Below are 26,157 nucleotides of genomic sequence, written 5' to 3'. Positions count from 1 at the left end.
TAAAAACCTGTTTTTACTTTTTCATTATGGGGTATTGTGTGTATATTGATGACGTAAAACAATTATTTAATTCATTTTAGAATAAGGCCATAACCGTGCACCAGTCCCAGCTAATGATCTTCAGTTTAGAATGCAATTAGTTTAAATCAGCTGTGTTTGCTAGGGATGGGGGAAAAGTCTGACACCAATCAGGCCCTGGAGGACTAGAAATGCCCGGGTCTGCGTAACGTAACAAAATATGGAAAAAGTGAAGGAGCCTGAATACTTTCCGAACGCACTGTACACATAGAACCAAACGGAAGTAAGCGGATTAAACGGAATCATACGGGGAGCGATGTGCCTGAATTTGTTCAATAGAAACTGTTTCTGTTGCAAAACGTTTAGCAACAGACCCCAGGGCGCTGTGTAACCACGTGGGTGTCGCGTCAGCCATTCTACGTTTCCATACCGCTACATTCGGAGGGCGGGAATGGTCGAATGGAATTATAGAATCATACGTCAGGTTTCCTTGGAGAACAACATACATTTTGAAAAGTAGTGATATTTTATCACTAGCGCATTTTGGAACTCTTTTATTTTGTAAAAATGTGGCTAATGTAATCTAGCTAGCGCATAATTTGTCTAACAATGACAATTGGAAGTGTCCTATTTTAATCAAGCTATAAGGTTATTCACCCATTTTTGGCATGATGATGGACAACGGAGACTTCACTAACACTCTCCACACATTTGAGGACCTGTCTTGCAAGGTTTGTTGTCCTCTCATCAAAACTTTGTTCATTAGCAAATATGTTTATTTTATGTGTCTTACTTAGTAACTATCTGGTTTGTTCCAGGGTCTTGGAGACAAAATGTCAAATGCAAGCAATAGTAGATGCTCAAGTCCAGCATATGGAGTTCTTAGTGATGAGGGAAATCAACCCAGTGGTAAAACTAACATTGTATTGGATTTGGGCCTTTTGGATACAATTCTACAAATTCATATAACAAATATTGAAAAAATCTAATGTTAAAGTTGTAGGCTAATTCACTCTTTTTATTTACTAGAATCCCATTATGTTCTAATAAGACAGCTTCATGATGAAATAGACCGGTCCAAAATGTCATACAAAGAAGTAGAGGCTATGGTCCAAGCCCACATGAAGGTATGATGATGCATAGTAGCAAATTACTGTTTGACTTCTTTTTTCTAATGGTTTTCTTTAGTATCCAGTAATGTTTTGTGTTCTCAGCCTATTTTGGATCAAATTCGTTCAGATGCATGTAAATTGGTGATTAAGTCATCAGCATTGGAGGATGGCTGTCACAGGAAAGACCAGCAGGACAGACGCATTCTCTTATACATCCCCTCCCTCCAAGAGCTCCTTTTGAAATTAGCCTTTACCAAAAACTCGGTAGGTACTCTGGACGTTTTTCCCTCTTGATTTAGGACTGTGTTTTTGATGTGAGGCTATAGGATCATTTCCATGTCATATATGACCATCATGCATGTAACCTCTGTGCTTTGTTTGACTGAAGGATGACGTGCAGAGTTACCTGATCTCGTCCGACCGAACATTCCTACTCTCTGAGAACGATGCCCTGAAAATGGAGCTCAGAGATGCAAAGTCTCGACATGAGACTGTGATGAAGAGCCTGCACCTTTCCCTTCACTCTGCTGAACAAGAGAATAAGAGCTCCAAGCTCACACTCCAGCAGAACCTCAGACTGTCTGAGGGCAAGGTAAACTCCATGGAGCAGAAACTCAAGGAGTTTGAAGGACAGGTCCTGTCCTTGCAGCACAATCTCATGGGCTCCAATGAAAGGACTCAGAGTCTGCAGAAAACCCTCCAGTTCTCTGACAATAGGCTCCAGTCCCTTCAGCAGGACCTGGACGAGTCTGAGAAGAGAGGCCAAAGCCTGCAGCAAATCCTTGGGGACTCCCAAGAGAGGAACCAGACTCTGCAACATAACCTGGCTTCCTTTGAGAAGAACAACCAGTGCCTTAGCCAGAACCTTAGTGCTTCAGAGAAAAAGGTTGACTTCCTTCAGCACAATAACTGGAAGTCTGAGGAGAGGGTCAAGTCTCTGCAGCAGACCCTCGGCTCTTCTGAGGAAAAGGTCTCTCTCCTGCAGCAGAGCCTGAAGTCTTCAGAGGAGAAGGTCTTATCCCTCCAACATGACCATTGGGCCTTGGATGAGAGAGCCCAGTCCCTGCAGCAGAACCTCAACTCCTCAGAGGAAAAGCTCCAGTCGACACAACATTGGCTCAAGACTACAGATGAGAAAGCCAAAGCCCTGAAGGAAGCTCTCAGATCTTCAGAGAAGAAGAACCAGTCCTTACAGGAGGCCCTGGGGGTCAGTGAGAGCTGGATCAGGGCAACCAAGGCCCAGCAGCAGTCTCTGGAGAAATGCAAAGAGGAGCTGGAGGAGAGGATCAAGAGTTTGATGCAGACTCTCAGGGTCACCGAGGTGGAGCACCACCGCACAGTGCAGGACCTGCAGGTGGGTCTTCAGAGTGCCAGGGAGAAGGTGGAGATTCTGCAGGATGCAGTGAACAGGACTGAGTCTGGGCATGTGAAGGAGGTGGGGCAGCTTCAAGAGAAACTGAACAGAGCTGCAAAGAAATTGTCTTCAAGAGAGCAGGAGCTGCACAGCCAGAGTGAGTGAAATTGATAATTTTGCTTCGTCAATGTGAAAATCCACCAAAATAATGTTTAAGATTATATCAGATGTTTCCCTTTAACTGTGTAAACCTGATTTTATATTGGTTCTGTTAGTTGCTGCCTTGAACACTAAATTGCTGGAGGAGCAGTCAAAGGCAAGCAAGGACCTTGAAAGATCCATTGGATATGAGAAAGAGCTGCAAGACACTATCAAGATTCTCAGGTAAACACCAGCACACACACAGACTTTCCTTTATTGATACAAATAGTCACCCTAGCCAATGGTTGGACATTACTCACTCCCTTATGTCCCCTTTCTCCACTCTGACAGGAAGAAGCTGAGAACTCAAACTGAAGAGAAGGGGTTTGCTCTGAATAGCCTGAGGATGCGTCAGAAGGACCTGGCGGATGTACAGCGCCACCTACAGGCAGACCTGCAGAGGTGCAGCCAGGTCTGTGGCAAGGAGAAGGGACCGCAGCACTTAGCCCCCCGCAAGGGTGGCCTGAAAGAGGAGTTCTTCCACCTGAGAACCAGCCTGCACTCCGTCCTGGAGAAGGAGGCTGGGAGAGATGACCCGGGGAGGCAAGATTGGGTGCAGGTGTTAGATGAGAGCAAGGAACGGGAGAAAAGGGCAGAAAAACTGGTGAGACTGTAAATAATGGACAATCGATACACATTGGTATATTTTGCTCACGGCACGGTTTCTCAGACTAAAGAATCACTTTCAATGTATTGCTACTATACTTGTTACATTACCTTAGTAGCATAATTTAATGAAGAAGCACAGCTGAGGTTTCACAATCCACAGAATACTTAGAATTTCTGCATCAGTATTGCAATTTGACGAAGTTGTTGGCTTTATGTACCTTTTTTTTCTGCAGGTGGACAGTTTAGATTCTCTGCAGAGTTACCAGCTGCTGGAAGAAGGAGGGGATGAAAGGTACCAATATAGAGCAGGAGCATGGAAAAGTGGAGCATCACCCTCTATCCGTTCCCCTTCTGCTGTGACGATTCCCCAGAGGAACCTCTCTACGAGGCCTGCTTCTCCATATCCCTATGGGTAATCTAATCCACATCTCTGCATAGATTTCATAGTTTAGCCCAGATCTTTTCTATTCATGCTCAATTTGCTGTCTCCTGGGAGAGTGGATAGAAGGTTCTGGGGTTTTATGCTTTTACATTATTGAGTGCCATTACAGATCTGTATGTATTGTTCAGTCATCTTTTCTTCACAGGCTAAATTTAGGCCAGGGGAAGAGGCTTGGGTCTAGCTCCCTCCGTGGGTTGAATGATTCTGAAGGCATGCAGCATTTACTAACAATCCAAAAAAGACTGAAGAACCTCCAGTCAGGTAAAAAGTAATCACGTTAAGCTATCACAGAGAATATGTAGATGACATACATCCATTGACCTCTTCGTAGACGGGCTCCACCCCGTCGTCAATTCCAGGTCAGTCATAACAATGGAACTTTTTGATAGGAAAAAAGGATTCACAAAATTAAGAGACCATTGAATTACAGAAAGGCATATTTTACTAATTATATGGCCTGATATCCCATTGTTTTGCTTTCGTTTACACAACAAAAGCTTAGAGGCCTTCATTATGACAGAAGTAGGCCAATGTTTGCCCTTGTTCTGGCATTTGTTCCACCAAATTATTTGGTTAATAATTTTAGACTATGAATTGAACTTTTCGCTGAATTGTAAGTTATGAATGCAGCATGAATTTGTTTTGTCTTAGTTGAATTCCAGAGGAATATCAAGGGTTTACTCCGGACATCATAGCACCAGCAGCGAGACTCTTTTGGACCATTGAATTACTTTACAACTGAGGGAAACCCCATCATTTTAAAATACCAGACAATTTGAGAATTGTTAAAATAATCTGAATGAATTCATGGCAAATAAATAATTGGTTCTAGTCCATTTTTGTTGTCTTTTATTTTCAATAATAAGATCACATTCCTAAGCCATCAAATTCATGTATGAACTGAAATACTGTTATTGTGGAAAAAATGATTGCTCAATTCACATTTTCTAGAATGTAGATTTGCAGAAGTTTTTTTTCCTTCTCCATCTGATCACGCCCCTACCTATGGCCATTGGTCAATATTACATGGTGAAGGGTATTATTTGTCAATGTATCTGTCAATTAACTGAGATGTACCTCTAATTGGTCAAAGCAGTTGTCCCTCAGCTCACGTGCGTATTCCTTCCCGAGACTGTTTTACTGCATTTAGGAGTCCGGAGACTTTCTTTGGCAGTCTAATATTTTCATAAAGTGGGAATCGTCAAAATGGGAACCCGAGACGACGAATACGACTATCTATTCAAAGGTAAGACGCGCCCCAGAAGTTTAGTTAGTATCGGAACCATTTACTTGTTTTCTCAAGTAGTTGAAGTTCAAAGCAGATGATGACGTCTCCACTGCCTTAACTTACTGCTCAGCTAGCTAACGTTAGCCAAACTAGCTTGCTAACATGTTATCAAGCTAGCTAACAAGCGTCTCATCACCATTTTTAGTTTGCTAGCTAACGTAAGCTACATATAGACAATGTGGAGAAAAATAGCTACTAGTTATAAACGTTTATAAGATTTAGCTAGTTCTCCTTTATTCTACTGGAGTGGATAGCAAACTGCTAACGTTAGTTTGCTAATGTATGACAATCAGCTGGTATGAGCACAGATATAAATATTTGGTGTTATGTTAGCCAAAGCCACTGGCGATGTGCTAGGCTAGCCATAACAGACTGCAGTATATTGGTAACTACGATGTTAGTATAGCTTGGTCACCACTTGTCTGAAATATGAAGAACCATTATGACTGAAAACGTCTGTATCCAAGATATTAAATGTTTTCTCTCACAACTAACTTTGCCCAAAGGGAGTGAACATTTTTTATAGTAAGGGTTACATGAAGAAAATCGGACCTTTTTGTAAATTAAAATGGATGGCCCTCCCTTAAATTAATTTGCTTATCTAAACAGTCACCATCCCCTATACCCAAAATAATACTTTTTAAAAAGTGGAGACCAGAGAACATGTTTGCCCCTCACTTCTTGGACAGAGCCTTAGATATGCAGTTTTAGCAACTGTTCGTCATCCGGTAAGCATCACATGGCAACGCAGGAATTTTGATAGCGCACAGGGCTGTGGACCAGGTTGTGGGTTCGCCTACCACCGTGGACAAGAGTAGGGGTGGAAATATGTATTTTACAGTAAAAACATTGCATGAATCTATCATTGTATTTGCAGGTCAGAGAAAAAAAAATGCCTTCTATAAACATTTCATGTGGTTCTACGTCATTTTACATATTAGCAGAATATTTGTATTACGGTGTGGCTCAGTCGGTAGAGCATGGAATGAAATGTATGCATTCACTACTGTAAGTCGCTCTGGATAAGAGCGTCTGCTAAATGACTAAAATGTAAATGAACTGGGGGGTTCGAGCCCTGAATGCTAATCAAATCAAAGTTTATTTGTCACGTGCGCCGAATGCAACAGGTGTAGACCTTACAGTGAAATGCTTACTTACAGGCTCTCCAACAGTGTAAAAAAGGTATTAGGTGAACAATAGGCAAGTAAAGAAATAAAACAACAGTAAAGAAAAACAGTAGGGAGGCTATATACAGTAGCGAGGCTACATACAGGCACTGGGTAGTCGACAGATTGAGGTAGTATGTACATGTAGATATGGTTAAAGTGACTATGAATATATGATAAACAGAGAGTAGCAGAGGGGGTGGCGGGACACAATGCAGATTGCCCCCGCACATTGGCTAAGCGGGCTCTGGTTGGTCGGGCCAATTGAGGTCGTATGTATGTGAATGTATAGTTAAAGTGACTATGCATATATGATAAACAGAGAGTAGCAGCAGCGTAAAAGAGGGGTTGGGGGGGCACACAATGCAAATAGTCTGGGTAGCCATTTGATTACCTGTTCAGGAATCTTATGGCTTGGGGGTAAAAACTGTTGAAGCCTTTTTGTCTTAGACTTGGCACTCCGGTACCACTTGCCATGCGGTAGTAGAGAGAACAGTCTATGACTGGGGTGGCTGGGGTCTTTGACAATTTCTAGGGCCTTCCTCTGACACCACCTGGTGTAGAGGTCCTGGATGGCAGGCAGCTTAGCCCCAGTGATGTACTGGGCCGTACTCACCACCCTCTGCCTTGTGGTCGGAGGCCAAGTAATTGCCGTACCAGGCAGTAATGCAACCAGTCAGGATGCTCTCGATGTTGCAGCTGTTGAACCTTTTGAGGATCTGAGGACCCATGCCAAATCTTTTTAGTTTCCTGAGGGGGAATAGGCTTGGTCGTGCCCTCTTCACGACTGTCTTGGTATGTTTGGAACATTCTAGATTGTTGGGGATGTGGACAACAAGGAACTTGAAGCTCTCAACCTGCTCCACTACAGACCCGCCCTCCTTTTCCTGTAGTCCACAATCATATCCTTCTCCACCATCTACATCTCCTGATTGGCTGACAGCCGTGGTATATCAGACCGTATACCACGGGTATGACAAAGCATTTATTGTTACGTCTCTAATTACCTTGGTAACCAGTTTATAATAGCAGTAAGGCACCTCGGGATTTGTGATATATGGCCAGAATACCAAGGCTAAGGGCTGTGTCCAGGAAGTCCCGTGTTGCGTCGTGGATAAGAACAGCCCTTAGCCATGGTACATTGGCCATATACCACACCCCTTCGGGCCTTACTGCTTAAATACTGCACAAATTACAGAAATTACAGGCTAAGAATGGACAGAGGCCTATTAGTTAATCTTATCATATTTCTCCAATGCCAAATCTGTGTTTTGTTTGCAACGTAACTGTCCCTGTTTGCAAATAATTACATCTGAGAAATCATTAGGAATCTGAGCATGGTACTTTCAAAAGTTAGGTCTACATTTCCACCCCAGACAGTAGGCCTACCGACTCAGAAAAATGTAAGCTTTAACTGCTGGCTACTGTTCTTCTGTGGCTTAACCCAATGAGAGAAGGTCACAAGTGTTTCCCTAAAAGCTGTCTGGGTTTAAGAATCTTCTATTGTACAGAAAGTGAATAGCTTAATCAGTTGATAGTGACAGAATTAGATTACTTCCCAAGCAAAGTCAATGTTTTGTCTCCTCGGCTATAGAAGGTTGTAGCTCAGCCTCTGAATGTCAAAGAAATGACACAATGATATTCCCATATACATCCGAGTCGCATCTTTCCCTGTATTTTACAGCTTGTTTCTAGCATAAAGCATCGCGGACCAAAGCACTCTTATAGATCACTTTATATACAGTGCATTCGGAAAGTATTCAGACCCCTTGACTTTTTCCACATTTTGTTACATTACAGCAGGTTTTTTAAATTTTTATTCTGTGTTTTCCTGGGACCCAAGCTTATGAAAACATGCAACTATTGGTACATTTCATTGCCCTTATGCCTAAAACAAATGCATTATTGACAAATAACAATGAAATGAAATACCCATATAAATAGCTATTCATGTTTATTTTTCCCCAATAAAAACACTCTCATATATCTGTCTAGGTTGGAACTGTTGCAGTTAAAATACAATAAATCATTTTCATTCTGACCCAGAAAAAACTGATCACACAGATGTAAAACAGAACACACACAGGCTCAGGTTTTGATAGTGCAACCCTAAGTAACAGTACAGATTAAAAATTCAGGCCGACTGTACATCTTGCTGTAGAAATGTGATCCAAACCAGATCAAAACATCTACTGCTTTCTCAGTCAGACAGGAGAATGCTTCCTGCTGTAGATGAGCAACCCAGAACTGAGTGTTTGCCTCAAAAAGCATCTTGCTTCAAATCAAATTTTATTTATCACATACACGTGTTTAGCAGATGTTATTGCGGGTGTAGCGAAATACTTGTTTCTAGCTCTGACAGTGCAGTAATATCTAACAAATAATATCTAACAGTTTCACAACATATACCCAATAAACACAAATCTAAGTAAAGGAATGGAATTAAGAATATATGGACGAGCAATGAGCGGCAAAGACTAAAGATACAGTAGAATGGAATACAGTATATACATGACATGAGTAATGCAAAATATGTAAACATTATTAAAATGACTAGTGTTCTGTTTATTAAAGTGGCCAATGATTTCAAGTCTATGTATATAGGCATGTGCTATATGACTATGTGCTAGTCATGGCTGTTTAACAGTCGGATGGCCTTGAGATAAAAGCTGTTTTTCAGTCTCTCGGTCCCAGCATTGATGCACCTGTACTGACCTCGCCTTCTGGATGATAGCGGGGTGAACAGGCAGTGGCTCGGATGGTTGTTGTCTTTGATAATCTTTTTTGCCTACCTGTGACATCGGGTGTTGTAGGTGTCCTGGAGGGCAGGTAGTTTGCCCCCGGTGATGCGTTGGGCAGATGGCACTACACTCTGGAGAGCCCTGCGGTTGCGGGCGGTGCAGTTGCTGTACCAGGCAGTGATACAGCCCGACAGGATGCTCTCAATTGTGCATCTGTAAGAGTTTGAGGGTTTTAGTTATTTTCTTTTCTTCAGCCTCCTGAACTTGAAGCTTTCCACCTTCTCCACTGCGGTCACGTCGATGTGGATAAGGGGGGTGCTCCCTCTGCTGTTTCCTGAAGTCCACGATCATCTCCTTTGTTTTGTTGACATTGGGTGACAGGTTATTTTCCTCCTCCCTGTAGGCTGTCTCATTGTTGGTAATCAACCCTACTGCTGTTGTGTCGTCTGCAAAATTGATGATTGAGTTGGAGGCGTGTGTGGCCACACAGTCATGGTGGGTGAACAGGGAGTACAGGAGAGGGCTGAGCACACACCCTTGTGGGTCCCCTGTGTTGAGGATCAGCGAAGTGGAGGTGTTTCCTACCTTCACCACCTGGGGGCGGCCCGTCAGGAAGTCCAGGACCCAGTTGCACAGGGCGGGGCTCAGACCGGGCAGTGCCTCGAGCTTAATGATGACCTTGGAGGGTACTATGGCGTTGCCTGCTGAGCTATAGTCAATGAACAGCATTCTTACAATCACTTTATTCCAGTTCAGAATAAAAATGATTCATTGTACAGTTGAAGTCGGAAGTTTACGTACACCTTAGCCAAATACATTTAAACTTAGTTTTTCACATTCCTGATATTTAATCCAAGTAAGCATTTACTGTCTTAGGTCAGTTAAGATCACCACTTTATTTCAAGAATCTGAAATGTCATAATATTAGTGATTCATTTCAGCTTTTATTTCTTTCGTCACATTCCCAGTGGGTCAGAAGTTTACATACTCAATTAATATTTGGTAGCATTGCCTTTAAATTGTTTAACTTAGGTCAAACGTTTTGGGTAGCCTTTCACAAGCTTCCCACAATAAGTTGGGTGAACTTTGGCCCATTCCTCCTGACAAAGCTGGTGTAACTGAGTCAGGTTTGTAGGCCTCCTTGCTCGCACACGCTTTTTCAGTTCTGCCCACACATTTTCTATAGGATTGAGGTCTGGGCTTTGTGATGGCCACTTCAATACCTTGACTTTGTTGTCCTTAAGCCATTTTGCCACAACTTTGGAAGTATGCTTGGGGTCATTGTCCATTTGGAAGACCCATTTGCGACCAAGCTTTAACTTCCTGACTGACGTCTTGATGTTGCTTCAATATATCCACATAATTTTCCATCCTCATGATGCCATCTATTTTGTGAAGTGCACCAATCCCTCCTGTGCTTCACGGTTGGGATGGTGTTCTTCGGCTTGCAAGCCTTCCCCTTTTTCCTCCTAACATAAAATCTTTATGGCCAAACAGTTCTATTTTTGTTTCATCAGACCAGAGGACAATTCTCCAAAAGTACGATCTTTGTCCCCATGTGCAGTTGCAAACCGTAGTCTGGCTTTTTTGTGCAGGTTTTGGAGCAGTGGCTTCTTCCTTGCTGAGCGGCCTTTCAGGTTATATCGATATAGGACTCGTTTTACTGTAGATATTGATACTTTAGTACCTGTTTCCTCCAGCATCTTCACAAGGTCCTTTGCTGTTGTTCCAGGATTGATTTGCACTTTTCACACCAAAGAACGTTCATCTCTAGGAGACAGAACGCGTCTCCTGAGCGCTATGACGGCTGCGTGATCCCATGGTGTTTATACTTGCATACTATTGTTTGTACAGATGAACGTGGCACCTTCAGGTATTTGGAAATTGCTCCCAAGGATGAACCAGACTTGTGGAGGTCTACAATGTTTTTTTCTGAGGTCTTTGCTGATTTATTTTGATTTTCCTATGATGTCAAGCAAAGAGGCACTGAGTTTTAAGGTAGGCCTTGAAATACATCCACAGGTACACCTCCAATTGACTCAAATGATGTCAATTAGCCTATCAGAAGCTTCTAAAGCCATGACTTAATTTTCTGGAATTTTTCAAGCTGTTTAAAGGCACAGTCAACTTAGTGTATGTAAACTTCTGACCCACTGGAATTGTGATACAGTGATTTATAAGTGAAATAATCTGTAAACAATTGTTGGAAAAATTACTTGTCATGCACAAAGTTGATGTCCTAACTGACTTGCCAAAGCTATAGTTTGTTAACAAGAAATTTGTGGAGTGGTTTAAAAACGAATTTTAATGACTCCAACCTAAGTGTAAACTTCCAACTTCAACTGTATTTTAACCTCTTGGGGCTATGTGGGACGCAAGCGTGCCACCCCTGGTACACCCTATCAACAACAGGTGAAATATCAAGAGCGCCAAATTTGAAAACAATTAAATGTCATAATTCAAATTTCTCAAACAACTAACTATCTTACACCCTTTGAAAGATAAACATCTCCTTAATCTAACCACGTTGTCCGATTTCAAAAAGGCTTTACGGCAAAAGCATAAAGTTAGATTATGTTAGGAGAGTACATTGACAATAGCTGTGTGTAATGTTTTGTCAATTCAAAGACAGGCGTCACCAAAAGCAGAAAACCAGCTAAAATTATGCACTAACCTTTGACAATCTCCATCAGATGACACTCCTAGGACATTATGTTAGACAATACATGCATTTTTAGTTCTATCAAGTTCATATTTATATCCAAAAACAGCGTTTTACTATGGCGTTGATGTTCAGGAAATCGTTTCCCTCCAATAACCGCCAGTCAAATCAGCACAACAAATTAAATAATTACTATTCGAAAACATTGGTAAAATATTATATTGTCATTCAAAGAATTATAGATTTACATCTCTTGAACGCAACCGGCTTGCCAGATTTAAAAATAACCTTACTGGGAAATCACACTTTGCAATCTGAGCACTGCACCCAGAAAAATACGCTTTGCGATACAGACTAACCGCCATGTTGGAGAGATCTAAAATCGAAAATACTATGTAAATAATCCATTACCTTTTGATTCTCTTCATCAGATGTCACTTCCAGGAATCCCAGGTCCATAACGAATGTAGTTTTGTTCGAAAAAGCTCATCATTTATGTCCAAAAAGCTCCGTGTTGTTAGCACATGATCTATGCCCACCGGACTTCACGTCATGAACGAGGGGGGAAAAAATATTTACGTTCGTTCAAACATGTCAAACGTTGTATAGCATAAATCATTAGTGCATTTTTTAACCAGAACATGAATAATATTCAAGGCGGACGATTGCGTTCTCTTTTAAAATGTATTGGAACGAGAGTACCCAACATGAACTCGCGCGCCAGAGTCTAATCGGCCACCACCGTTCCATGTCTCTTGTTCGGTCAGATCTCACAGTATAAGACTCAAAACACTTTGTAAAGACTGGTGACATCTAGTGGAAGCCATAGGAAGTGCTCAAAGATTAATAAGCCCCTGTGTGTTTCAATGGCATAGGCTTAAAGGTAATTCAACACATCAGGTATCCACTTCCTGTCAGAATTTGTCTCAGGGTTTTGACTGCCATATGAGTTCTGTTATACTTACAGACACCATTCAAACAGTTTTAGAAAATTCAGAGTGTTTTCTATCCAAACCTGAACAATAATATGCATATTCTAGCTTCTGAGTTGGTGTAGGAGGCAGTTAAAAATGGGCACATATTTTTTTTCAAAATTCTCAATACTGCCCCCTAGCCCTAATTAACAGCAACAGTTCCAACTTAGACTTGTTTTCAACAATTTCTACAGTACGATGTACAGTAGGCCTGATCATTGTTCATCTGTACTGTTACTTAGTAGCTACCTAGCTTGCTTTGGTTAATGTTAGCTAGCTATTAGCTCTGTACAAGGGGATTGTTTGAAAGAGAAACTCACATCAACTACTATGAGAGACAGTACTCCTTTATTTCAGCTTATCACCTGTTACAAAATGACAACAATGCCTTGCTTGCTGACTTACTCTTCCATTGTCAGAGCACTGTTTCCTGAGGCATTCTGCCCTGATCTGATATAACTCCCTGGGTTTACCGTCATGCTGTCAATGTTTGGTCAGGATGTGTCGTTTTTAATTTGTTCATTTTGAGACCCATTACTAAGCACTTCCCACGCAAAAGGTGTGCGCTTCTCGTTATTTCTCAAAGTTTGTATTAAACCAAGAGAGAAACTCATCACTGTATTTGCGTTTCATGACAATTGAACTTAGTCAGAACTTGTGGCTAGCTTGAGTCCATTTGATGACAGCGGTGAGTGACGGTGAATGGGAATGACAAGTCAGTGGCTGACAGCGCATCGTCTGCTGCTGAACGACAGTGCTGCAGCGTCTGGGTCGCGGACTGATCTTCCAGAAAACTGCCGAAAAAAGATCTGGTAAACCGCGAAGCACACTGGCATCTTCCACCCACTCGTGCAGCTGCTAAACTGAGCAAAGAAACCCAGGGTTGCGATGTCTGCGGTTTTCCTGATATTGGGTTACTTGGAAAACTTTGTCGTGGGTGAAAAATGTATTGGTTGCGGGTTTTGGGTATACTTGCACCACGGCCGCCATGGGCTCCCGAGTGGCGCAGCGGTCTAAGGCACTGCATCTCAGTGCTAGAGGCGTCACTACAGACCCTGGTTCGATTCCAGGCTGTATCACAAAGGGCGGCGCACAATTGGCCCTGCGTCGTTAGGGTTTAACCGGGGTAGGCCGTCATTGTAAATAAGAATTTGTCCCTAACTCTCTTATTTTTTTTTATTTTTTTTTTGCTTATTATGTCATGTCATAGTTCGCAATAATTGTTATTTTGATAAATCAAATTTTGCTTCTGTCTTGACAAGTTACGTCGATATTCTTTAAGGATCATACCCTTTTTTCCCTTCCCAGTTTACCCCTAAAATGACACAGCCTAATCTAAGTGCTTGTAGCGCAGGACCTGAAGCAGAGATATTCTTCATACCATTTGAAAGGGAACACTTTGGAGTTTGTGGAAATGTGAAAGGAATGTAGGAGAAAATAACCCATTTAGATCTGGTAAAAGATGATCTGTTGAAAAAAATGAATTCTCTTTCAAATGCAAGAGTAATTTTAGATTTTAACCACCAGATGGCAGCAGTGTGTGCAAAGTTTCAGACTGATCCAGTGAAGAATAACATTTCTGCACAATATTTTGTATCAAGTCTGCCAGGAGTTTGCCTATAGAACATATAAAAATGCTATGGTAATAAAAAAAAAAATGTTTTACACACTCCCAGGAATGCCATACATGATGGATCATTAGTTTATACACTAACATTCACACATCTAGATGGCAGTGTGGGTGTGGAGCCAGTGTCAGCAGTGGCGTCAAACTGTAGACCCCCAGTTCCTACATTAACCTCTCTGGCGCAGGCGTGCCGCTCGACAACATCCGGTGAAATTGCAGAGCGCCAAATTCAAATTACAGAAATAGTCATAATAAACATTCATTAAAAATACAAGTATTATACATTGGCTTAAAGATTAACTTCTTGTTAATCCAGCCACTTTGTCAGATTTCAAAAAGGCTTTACGACAAAAGCATAAATCAAATTTCAAATGCATTTATATATTTATATATACTTACATCAGCTGATATATCAAAGTGCTGTACAGAAACCCAGCCTAAAACCCCAAATAGCAAGCAATGCAGGTGTAGAAGCACGGTGGCAAGGAAAAACTCCCTAGAAAGGCCGAAACCTAGAGAGGAACCAGGCTATGAGGGGTGGCCAGTCCTCTTCTGGCTGTGCCGGGTGGAGATTATAACAGAACATGGCCGCCAAGATGTTCAAATGTTCACAAAGGACCAGCATGGTCAAATAATAGTAATCACAGTGAACAGGTCAGGGTTCCATAGCCGCAGGCAGAACAGTTGGAACTGGAGCAGCAGCACGGCCAGAAGGACTGGGGACAACAAGGAGTCATCATGCCAGGTAGTCCTGAGGGATGGTCCTAGGGCTCAGGTCCTCCGAGAGAGAGAGAGAGCGAGCATACTTAAATTCACACAGGACACCAGATAAGACAGGAGAAATACTCCAGATATAACAGACTGACCCTAGCCCCCCGACACAAACTACTGCAGCATAAATGGAGGCTAAGACAGGAGGGGTCAGGAGACACTGTGGCCCCATCCGATGATACCCCCGACCGGGCCAAACAGGCAGGATATAACTCCTGGGCCAGACTACACTCAATCCTAGGACCTACTGAAGAGATGAGTCTTCAGTAAAGACATAAAGGTTGAGACCGAGTCTGCGTCTCACATGGGTAGGCAGACCATTCCATAAAAATGGAGCTCTATTGGAGAAAGCCCTGCCTCCAGCTGTTTGCTTAGAAATTCTAGGGACAATTAGGAGGCCTGCGTCTTGTGACCGTAGCATACTTGTAGGTATGTACGGCAGGAACAAATCGGAAAGATAGGTAGGAGCAAGCCCATGTAATGCTTTGTAGGTTAATCAGCCCTTGCCTTAACAGGAAGCCAGTGTAGGGAGGCTAGCACTGGAGTAATATGATACTTTTTGGGGGGTTTTAGTCAGGATTCTAGCAGACATATTTAGCACTAACTGAAGTTTATTTAGTGCTTTATCTGGGTAGCCGGAAAGTAGAGCATTGCAGTAGTCTAACCTAGAAGTAACAAAAGCATGGATACATTTTTCTGCATAATTTTTGGACAGAAATGTTTTGATTTTTGCAATGTTACGTAAATGGAAAAAAGCTGTCCTTGAAACAGTCTTGATATGTTCGTCAAAAGAGAGATCAGGGTCCAGAGTAACGCCGAAGTCCTTCAGTTTTATTTGAGACGGCTGTACAACCATCAAGATTAATTGTCAGATTCAACATACCATGCGATTATCTGAGGACAGCGCCCCGCTTACAAAAGCATACAAACATTTTCCAACCATCAATCAAATTAATCACTTACCTTTGAAGATCTTCATCTGGTTGAAGTCACAAGATTCCCAGCTACACAATAAGTGTTCGTTTTGTTCGATAAAGTCCCTCTTTATATCCCAAAAACTCAGTTTTGTTGGAGCGTTTTGTTCAGTAATCCACTGGCTCAAAGGCGGTCAAAACATGCAGACGAATACATCCTAATAGTACCGGTAAAGTTCGTCGAAACATGTCAAACGATGTTTATAATTAATCCTCAGGTTGTCCAATTGTCTAAATAATCGATAATATTTCAACCGGACAATAGCGTATTCAATAGGAAGGAAAAACAACGAAGGGCGCATATACGGTCACTCGCGCAAACCAGCACTGCATGATTCTACAGTCCCCTGACTGAAAGGTCTTATTGTTCTTCATTTTTCAGAAAACAAGCCTGAAACACAGTCTGAAGACTGTTGACATCTAGTGGAAGCCATAGGAACTGCAATCTGGGTCCTAACCCATTAGATACTCAATAGGCATTCAATTGAAAACCGCCCACATCAAAGAAATCCCACTTCCTGGATGGATTTTCCTCAGATTTTTGCCTGCCATATCAGTTCTGTTATACTCACAGACATTATTTTAACAGTTTTGGAAACTTTAGACTTTTCTATCCAAATCTACCAATTATATGCATGTTCTAGCTTCTGGGCCTGAGTAACAGGCAGTTTACTTTGGGCACGTCATTCATCTGAATTTCCGAATAGTGCCCCCTATCACTAAAAAGTTAACATAAAAATAGATTTTATCAAACAAAACTATGCTACATTTTTATCTCTGGGACCCTCTGGAGGACAAATCAGAACAAGATTACTGAATGTAAGAACATGTATTTACCTTCAGAGGTGAATATATCAAACCAGTTGCCATGAAACGTTTTTTGTTGTGCACTCTCCTCAAACAATAGCATGGTATTTTATTCACTGTAATAGCTGCTGTTAATTGGACACTGCCGTTAGATTAACAATAATTTAAGCTTTCTGCCCAGATAAGACATGTCTATGTCCCAGAAAGTTGGCTGTTGTATACAATCTAGTCACATTAGCGCACGTTAGCAACAATCGTCCCGGTTTAGGGACACCTATCCCGTGTCGGTTAATTTGCTCGATAATGTTATCGAAAAAGGGTTTGTTTTATAAATGTGGCTAGTTTCAGGCCTTTTGGGCAGGTTTTGAGTGGTCATTGGTTAGAAATTTTTGCTTGACCTGGCAACCCTGGAGACCGCTGCTAAGCATAGAGTGCACTGAACCGAGAGTACAGTTGCACTTGACCAAATCAATTCCAGTAATTCATGAAATAATTATACATTTACTATGACACGTCGCGACTCATCATTAACAGGTCCCATACTTCAAGGCTGCGATATAAACATTTTTTTATCCATCTACAAACAATATCCCTTAATGACAAAGCAAAAACATTTAAAAACATTTTTTTTGCTAATTTATTAAAAAATAAAATAAATACCATATTTACATAAGTATTCAGACCCTTTGCTAAGAGACTCAATTCCCCCTGTGGTAACTTCAATTGATTGGACATGATTTGGAAAGCTCTGAGACAGGATTGTGTCGAGGCAAAGATCTGGGGAAGGGTACCAAAAAATGTCTGCAGCATTGAAGGTCCCCTAGAACACAGTGGCCTCCATCATTCTTAATTACATCTAGACGTTCCGCTAGCGGAACACCTGCTCCAATATCCAATGATAGGCGTGGCGCGAATTACAAATTCCTCAAAAATCCAAAAACGTCCATTTTTCAAACATATGACTATTTTACACCATTTTAAAGACAAGACTCTCCTTTATCTAACCACACTATCCGATTTCAAAAAGGCTTTACAGCGAAAGCAAAACATTAGATTATGTCAGCAGAGTACCCAGCCAGAAATAATCAGACACCCATTTTTCAAGCTAGCATATAATGTCACAAAAAACAAAACCACAGCTAAATGCAGCACTAACCTTTTGATGATCTTCATCAGATGACACTCCTAGGACATTATGTTATACAATACATGCATGTTTTGTTCAATCAAGTTCATATTTATATCAAAAACCAGCTTTTTACATTAGCATGTGACATTCAGAACTAGCATTCCCACCGAACACTTCCGGTGAATTTACTAAATTACTCACGATAAACGTTCACAAAAAAACATAATTATTTTAAGAATTATAGATACAGAACTCCTTTATGCAATCACGGTGTCCGATTTTAAAATAGCTTTTCGGTGAAAGCTATTCTGAGTAGATAGCCCGGCCATCATGGCTAGCTATTTTGACACCCACCAAGTTTGGTACTCACCAAACTCAGATTTACTATAAGAAAAATTGGATTACCTTTGCTGTTCTTCGTCAGAATGCACTCCCAGGACTTCTACTTCAATAACAAATGTTGGTTTGGTTCCAAATAATCCGTAGTTACATCCAAATAGCGGCGTTTTGTTCGTGCGTTCAAGACACTATCCAAAGGGTAAAGAAGGGTGACGCGCCCGGCGCGTTTCGTGACAAAAAAATTCAAAATATTCCATTACCGTACTTCGAAGCATGTCAAACGCTGTTTAAAATCAATTTTTATGCAATTTTTCTCGTTTAAAAGCGATAATATTCCGACCGGGAAACCCTGTTTTCGTTCAAAAACGAACAAATAAAAACATGGAGTCGTCTCGTGCACGTGCCCCCAGTCTCATTGTTCTCAGATCGACCACTATCCAAATGCGCTACTGTTTTTCAGCCATGGCCTGCAAAGTCATCATTCAACGTTCTGACGCCTTCTGAGAGCCTATGGGAGCGTTAGAAAATGTCACGTTACAGCAGAGATCCCCTGTTTTGGATAGAGATGATCAAGAAGGCCAAGAAATAGTCAGAGAGGGCGCTTCCTGTTTGGAATCTTCTCAGGTTTTGGCCTGCCAAATGAGTTCTGTTATACTCACAGACACCATTCAAACAGTTTTAGAAACTTGGGAGTGTTTTCTATCCAAAGCTAATAATTATATGCATATTCTAGTTTCTGGGCAGGAGGAATAATCAGATTAAATCGGGTACGTTTTTTTATCCGGCCGTGAAAATACTGCCCCCTATCCATAACAAGTTAAAGCTTCCAGAAGTACAACCATCTCTGAAGCACTCCACCAATCAGGCCTTTATGGTAGAGTGGCCAGACGGAAGCCACTCTTAAATAAAAGGCACATGACAGACCACTTGGAGTTTGCCAAAAGGCACCTAAAGGACTCTCAGACCATGAGAAACAAGATTCTCTGATCTGATGAAACCAACTTGGCCTGAATGCCAAGTGTTACGTCTGGAGGAAACCTGGCATCATCCCTACCGTGAAGCGTGGTGGCAGCATCATGCGTGGGGATGTTTTTCAGCGGCAGGGACTGGGAGACTAGTTGGGATCGAGGGAAAGATGAATTGAGCAAAGTACAGAGATCCTTGATGAAAACCTGCTCCAGAGCGCTCAGGACCTCAGACTGGCAAAGGTTCACCTTCCAACAGGACAATGACCCTAAGCACACAGCCAAGACAACGCAGGCGTGGCTTCAGGACAAGTCTCTGAATGTCCTTGAATGGCCCAGCCAGAGCCTGGACTGGAACCCAATCGAACATCTCTGGAGAGACTTGAAAATAGCTGTACAGCTACGCTCCTTATCCAACCTGACAGAGCTTGAGAGGATCTACAGAGAAGAATGGGAGAAACTCACCAAATACAGGTGTGCCAAGCTCTCATGGTCATACTCAAGAAGACTCTCTAGGCTGTAATCGCTGCCAAAGGTGCTTCAACAAAGTACAGTAAAGGGTCTAAATAGTTATGCAAATGTTTATTTTTCAGTTTGTAGATTGAGGTGGAAAAAACAATTACATTTTTGAATAAGGCTGTAAGAACTGATAAATACATCATGGGCTAGAAACATTGTTTTTAATAAAATCAATTATAATAGCTATCAAAGTTGACCTCCAATCCTCCGTATCTTCACGCTCTCCTCAAACTGAACAGAACATAGGCCATAGACTAGTCCGCATGTAAGAGTGCATTTTTTTTTTTTGGACTAGATCTAATAAGAAAATTATTTTCGGAATAAGCCTTTGCTTCTCCGGAACTGCCACTGTAGGTCTACACAGCACAGCCATTGGTTAGGCTGCTCACAAGCAGCAAGAGCAGAGCAACCTGAGGCTCTGTGTTGGAATATCCTTGCATTGTGTAATGCAGCCTAGTTGTATTTACACCATCCCAGCAGCTATTTTAGAAATGTAACTTTGCTCTGTTCAGTCATCTATTCTTTCGACTAATCGATTGGTCAATTTTTAAGTGTATTTTTCCATATAGACACACCCTGTGTTTTGAATAAAATCAACTATATGTAGGCTACTGAGCTTCTCTGATGCTTTTAAGCACTGCGATATTAAAAATGAAAATTACTGAATAGGGAGCCAGAGACTAATATAGCCTAACCAGAAGTTTAAAAAAAAAAACTCTCCTCCTGCCCAATTCCGCTGTCCTTCACAGTTTCTGCCTTTAAGCTCCTGAAGTTGCCAGTAATAGGCTACACCAGCGGTCGGCAACCTTTTCCATTTGGGGTGCCAAGTTATCGAAACATTTCTACGGCGTGCCAGTTATGATTTTCATATGCCCATTTTCGTGGAACAGTTTAATTTCATTTTATAATAACATCTTCATATTTCAAAATCAATGTCATGTGGTTAATCAAAACTAGCTAAATGAAAATGATACACATCTAAAAGTAACTTCTATTGCCATTGCCAATATGTCAAAATAACCTACATAAAACCAACAAATAAAAAGATTGCAGCCCACAGATAGAATATTTATTTTTATTAGGATATTTTCTATGAATCACATTGGCTATGCATGGCCTGTCTGCAAGGAATTTTGAAACATTTTTTAAACCATTAATTTGGTCAGCCTGAGGCTTAAGCTAGCAAACTTGCAACATTATATAAAATATTCTGGGTCCTCAGTTTCCCAGGCCAGTGAGCTCTGTACAGACACAACTGTAGGCTATTTGCGCAAGGGATAAGAAGTAACTATTTTATGATGTTTCCACCAGATCAGAGCATGACACTTTTTTTTTTCTTTTTTTTTCTCCTTTCATGCTGAGTAGTTATTGAAAGGGAGAGCGCTGGAAAGATTTTTAAAATTGTCATTATCAATGGATGAAAAAACAGACTTTGTTTACTTGCTGTTTGAGGAGAAGAAAAAATTACTTTGAGAAGCTCCCCACCGTGATGGTGAGTTAAGACGATCAGAAATAGTATGGTTGAAAAACGAGTTTAAATTACTCCAACCTAATTATATGTAAACTTCCAAATTAAACTGTATATCTACCACCAAAAAAAGAAACGTCCTCTCACTGTCAGCTGTTTATTTTCAGCAAACTTAATGACCGTTCCACAGGTACATGTTCATTAAATGTTTATGGTTCATTGAAGAAGCATGGGAAACAGTGTTTAAACCCTTTACAATGAAGATCTGTGAAGTTATTTGGGTTATTTGGGTTTTTACGAATTATCTTTGAAAGACCGGGTCCTGAAAAAGGGACGTTTCTTTTTTTGCTGAGTTGATATATAATCCTAATAAGCAACTAATTCCAAAACATTCAGAAATATTGTAATTTAAAGATGAACTTCTCCTTAATGCAACCACTGTGTCAGATTTCAAAAAAGCTTTACGGTAAAAGCACACCATGCAATAATCTGAGTACAGCGTTCAGCCACCAAAACAAGCCATACAGATACCTGCCATGTTGCGGAGTCAGTAAAAGTCAGAAATAGCGTTATAAATATTCACTTACCTTTGATCTTCATCGGAATGCACTCCCAGGAATCCCAGTTCCACAGTAAATGTTTGTTTTGTTCGATAAAGTTAATCTTTATGTCCAAATACCTCCTTTTTGTTCACGCTTTTAGTTCACTATTCCAAATGCACTAGGCGCGGGCACTAAGTCCAGACGAAAAGTCAAAGTTCCATTACAGTTTGTAGAAACATGTCAAACGATGTATATAATCAATCTTTAGAATGTTTTTATCATAAATCTTCAATAATATTCCAACCGGACAATTCCTTTGTCTTTAGAAATGAAGGGGAACAGAGCTCGTGCGCACGGCCGCCGCATGACTAAACTAAAGGCTTTCAGCCAGACCACTGGTTCAAACAGCTCTTATTCGCTCCCCTTTCACAATAGAAGCCTGAAACAACGTTTTAAAGACTGTTGACATCTAGTGGAAGCCTTAGGAAGTGCAATCTGACCAAATTTACACTGTATATTGGATAGGCAATTAGTTGAAAAACTACAAACCTCAGATTTCCCACTTCCTGGTTGGATTTTTCTCAGGTTTTTGCCTGCCATATGAGTTCTGTTATACTCACAGACATCATTCAAACAGTTTTAGAAACCCTCTCCCATTTTCCTCACAGGTAATCATTCTGTAAATTTCGACCCCTCTAAGTGGCTGCACCAGTCATCATGACTGGTATCTATCATGATAGTGGTTAAATGACTAGCTACGTGGAAAAACATGCTCAGTAGGTATGGGCTTCAATTTAGTCATTGTTGAACAAATAGCTCTGTACTAGTCATCTCTCAACCCCAATCGTTTCCACTGACATAGTAGCCTGTCATTGCAGTTCCGATATTTATTTTTTTGCCAGTGGTGCTGATCGGAGACTCTGGTGTGGGGAAGAGTAACCTGCTGTCCCGTTTCACACGGAATGAGTTCAACCTGGAGAGCAAAAGCACCATCGGTGTGGAATTCGCCACCCGCAGCATCCAGGTGGACGGCAAAATGATAAAGGCCCAGATCTGGGATACAGCTGGACAGGAGCGCTACAGAGCCATCACCTCAGCGTGAGTGGAAGAGGGAGCTCACTGTTCAATAATGTTATGGATGCTTGTCTTGGAACTAGCATATTTTGATAGCACTGAAACCATTGTGTGAAATCTTTCTCTATCTTAGTCTCACAACCTATGACCTCGTATCCTCCCTGCTCTGTCCCAATCAGGTACTACCGGGGGGCGGTGGGGGCTCTCCTAGTGTACGACATTGCCAAGCATCTAACCTATGAAAATGTGGAGCGCTGGCTGAAGGAGCTGAGGGATCATGCTGATAACAACATCGTCATCATGCTGGTGGGCAACAAGAGTGACCTGCGCCACCTCAGGGCAGTGCCCACAGACGAGGCTTGCGCCTTCGCAGGTAAACAACAAAAACACTGGAGTAGATGACAGCTCACTCCGTGGACAAAGATGGTTAAGAAGACACCCCTGTTTGTCTCAATGCAATCTTTTCTCTTTTTCTCCCTCAGAAAAGAATACGCTATCATTTATTGAGACCTCAGCTTTGGACTCCACTAATGTAGAAGAGGCGTTCAAGAACATCCTCACAGGTAATGGGCAGGGGCCACTATACAAGGCTATTTACATTAGTTAGTTTCAAGTCAAATTGTTTGATTTCTTACACATGAATGGAATGGCATATTTAATAATGAGTAACTGATTTATATTTTCTCCACAGAAATCCACCGAATCGTATCACAGAAGCAGATAGCTGACAGATCAGCACATGACGAGTCTCCAGGCAACAATGTAGTGGACATCAGTGTCCCCCCCACCACCGATGGGCAGAAAAACAAACTACCGTGCTGCCAAAGCCTGTGACCTGCAATACCACCTTCCTACCCCCACCCCTCACTCATCTTTCTTTTGTCCTGGTTGTTGAACTTCTGCGGTCTCTATTCCTCCATGTGTTTTAGAAGTCTCTTAGGGAAATCAGACTTTCTAGATAAGTCCTTTCTCCCTTTTTTGTCTGTATGCTATCCTCTTCTAACCTCAAAGCGCATGTCTTTTACCAAGTGATAGGATTTTTATCTATTTTGAATTCAGGCTCTGATCGTGTGACCCAATCCTGTAGAAGGAATGGTGAGAGATCAGTTTGTCCTGTGCTTCTGGTTGCCTTGCTGCTGTCCTCAGTCCCTGTCCTGAGTGTGGCATGAAAGGTGCAAGAACAGAGACCCGAGGTAGTGACCGACTTGGGCTGATATTAAGTGGGTTTTTTGTTACGCCTATGGTTCAAAGAGATGCCAAAGTGTGGCTGTGATCATTTTCAATCTAAAATAATCTAATCTAAACAGTAAACTTGCAGAGAGGCACTTTTGTCAAAATTTGACTTTTTCCAATTGTATCATGCACTTTGTTTCACTATTGTTAGACGCAGCCACTGTGTTCTCTCTGTAATTAGATCATACTATGAATTGATCCAGTAGTCTGACTACAGTTGAAAGCAAACGTAAATATGCATCTTGTGTCCTGCCAATCATTTCAATGGAACTCGCTATGTAAAATCAACAACTAATTCCGAAGGACTAACATCTTTTAAATGACAACACTTAACTTGCTTGGTTTGAGGGGGGGATGATATACAGTAACACTCAATATCTAGGGTGGAGGATGTTTTCATTGCTTCACTCTACTCAAACCATTAAGCCTCTAAAATGTAGTTGACAGTGGAATTTTTAAGAAAGGAAGGTTGCTTTTGTATGGTTGGCTATAATGCCTTATGTCTCTCCTTTCTAGTAGAATTGCCTGTATGTAATTTTCTGTCACAGGTCCAACTTTTAAATCAATAAACACGTGTTCATTTGCCTTTTCATCAGGGAGCATTGAAATGGAAATAAACCAAATGAATGTCACTTGTTGACAGACATTTTCTTTGAACATCAAGTTTTCCTCTCAAGTCTTATAATGCTGAAACATATCCTGCAGAACTTCTAGTGGTGTAGTTAGTTATAACGTTGAATGTGTGATACAGAAATACATGTTCACATAACTGCTATCAGTAGGACCAATATCCCAATTGCAACTTTAAAGTGCAATTTGAGACTTATTTACACATTTTGAAGAATTGAATGCAGAAAAATTTAGAGTGCACTGAAATGTTGTGGTAGACTTAGTTGAATAAGTTACAACACGTAACTTCAAAATACTGTACATGCTCACCAGAAGTGTGTTCATTAGATATTAAGTGAATTGCAACTACTTTGATATATTATCAGAATTGTTCTTTTATTTTATGCCTGATTCCCTTTACAGTCATTAATTTCAGTCTTTCTGAATAGTTTATTTTATTTTAGAAAAAAAATCAGATTAAGAAAATGAGGTTATTTCATTTATTCTAGGTGCAATCCACTATGTAAATATAAATCGCTTAATTTGTGAACAATTAAACGTAGATAAATACATTGACAAACAAAATGTATGCTTGCTTCTGGTGTTTGTTTACATTATATAAAATAAAGGTGCTTTTCTTCCATATGGAAAAATACCTATAACTTAATCTGTTTTATTTCACATTCAAATGGGTGAGATATTGAATTTATATCAGGTTTCCATGTTAATTTTTTTTATATCCTATCAATCGGGAGAAGAATGCCAAACAATTTACAAAAAAAGAACGTGCACATCCAGTTGGCGAGAAAGATGACTAGCTATGCTGATCGGAAACGCCGTCCGTATGTGGAGGAGGCTCTGTCAAAGACCGTACAGTATGAAGATCACTGACCAATAATGAAGTTAGGCATAAACTGCTTCTCCAATAGAAATCCCGGATCACACTTGAGGGCGATGTCATGGCGGCTTTGGCTATCTAAGCTCATGCGCAGATACACGTCATCGGGTCTGACCGTCGTCTCGCGCCGAACTGCGCATGTGCATGCCGTCAAATCAAAGGCACTCCTTCAATATAAAGTTGTGTTTGACGAAAATGAAAACGTGTCAGATTCACGAGATTGGAGTAATAACATGTTCAACATCTTAAGAAATTGCCTCGAATCTAGGTTGTGCCTTTAGATTTCTAGAAAATGAACTAAGGAATATACACTGCTCAAAAAAATAAAGGGAACACTTAAACAACACAATGTATCTCCAAGTCAATCACACTTCTGTGAAATCAAACTGTCCACTTAGGAAGCAACACCGATTGACAATAAATTTCACATGCTGTTGTGCAAATGGAATAGACAACAGGTGGAAATTATAGGCAATTAGCAAGACACCCCCAATAAAGGAGTGGTTCTGCAGGTGGGGACCACAGACCACTTCTCAGTTCCTATGCTTCCTGGCTGATGTTTGGGTCACTTTTGAATGCTGGCGGTGCTTTCACTCTAGTGGTAGCATGACACGGAGTCTACAACCCACACAAGT

The 26,157-nt window shown here is 41.1% G+C and overlaps 2 protein-coding genes across 3 annotated transcripts; both read left to right on the top strand.

Moving 5' to 3' along the window:
- The first annotated feature begins 41 nt into the window (after positions 1-41).
- LOC115158189 (interaptin) lies at positions 42-4,572 on the top strand. Of its 2 annotated transcripts, XM_029706826.1 has the most exons (10): positions 42-749; positions 837-927; positions 1,048-1,145; positions 1,233-1,394; positions 1,519-2,641; positions 2,760-2,868; positions 2,977-3,289; positions 3,528-3,706; positions 3,882-3,997; positions 4,388-4,572. In XM_029706826.1, the coding sequence occupies exons 1-10, from the start codon at positions 687-689 to the stop codon at positions 4,429-4,431; spliced, it is 2,298 nt and encodes a 765-aa protein (XP_029562686.1). In that variant the 5' UTR covers positions 42-686; the 3' UTR covers positions 4,432-4,572. The 2 variants fall into 2 exon arrangements, with proteins under 2 accessions (XP_029562686.1, XP_029562687.1); XM_029706827.1 differs by lacking the exon at positions 42-749 and having other exon boundaries at positions 911-927; positions 1,070-1,145.
- Positions 4,573-4,839: 267 nt separating this feature from the next.
- Positions 4,840-24,678, top strand: LOC115158190 (ras-related protein Rab-11B). Its single transcript, XM_029706828.1, has 5 exons — positions 4,840-4,982; positions 22,611-22,806; positions 22,962-23,155; positions 23,265-23,345; positions 23,474-24,678. Exons 1-5 carry the CDS (start codon positions 4,943-4,945, stop codon positions 23,614-23,616), a joined length of 654 nt encoding a protein of 217 aa, XP_029562688.1. The 5' UTR covers positions 4,840-4,942; the 3' UTR covers positions 23,617-24,678.
- Positions 24,679-26,157: the final 1,479 nt, after the last annotated feature.

Source organism: Salmo trutta, chromosome 22 (assembly GCF_901001165.1).
Source record: "Salmo trutta chromosome 22, fSalTru1.1, whole genome shotgun sequence".
NCBI lineage: Eukaryota > Metazoa > Chordata > Actinopteri > Salmoniformes > Salmonidae > Salmo > Salmo trutta.
Note: the sequence above shows the minus strand (reverse complement) of the source record. Positions and strands in the feature narration are given on the sequence as shown.

Bases quoted from the DNA above. Each gene is read 5' to 3' on its own strand.
- LOC115158189 (XM_029706826.1), top strand. From the start codon at position 687: ATGATGATGGACAACGGAGACTTCACTAACACTCTCCACACATTTGAG. The intron at 1,146-1,232 runs GTATGATGATGC...TTGTGTTCTCAG, and splicing joins TGGTCCAAGCCCACATGAAG to CCTATTTTGGATCAAATTCG. The intron at 2,869-2,976 runs GTAAACACCAGC...CCACTCTGACAG, and splicing joins GACACTATCAAGATTCTCAG to GAAGAAGCTGAGAACTCAAA.
- LOC115158190 (XM_029706828.1), top strand. From the start codon at position 4,943: ATGGGAACCCGAGACGACGAATACGACTATCTATTCAAAG. The intron at 23,156-23,264 runs GTAAACAACAAA...TTTCTCCCTCAG, and splicing joins CGAGGCTTGCGCCTTCGCAG to AAAAGAATACGCTATCATTT. The intron at 23,346-23,473 runs GTAATGGGCAGG...TTTTCTCCACAG, and splicing joins GTTCAAGAACATCCTCACAG to AAATCCACCGAATCGTATCA.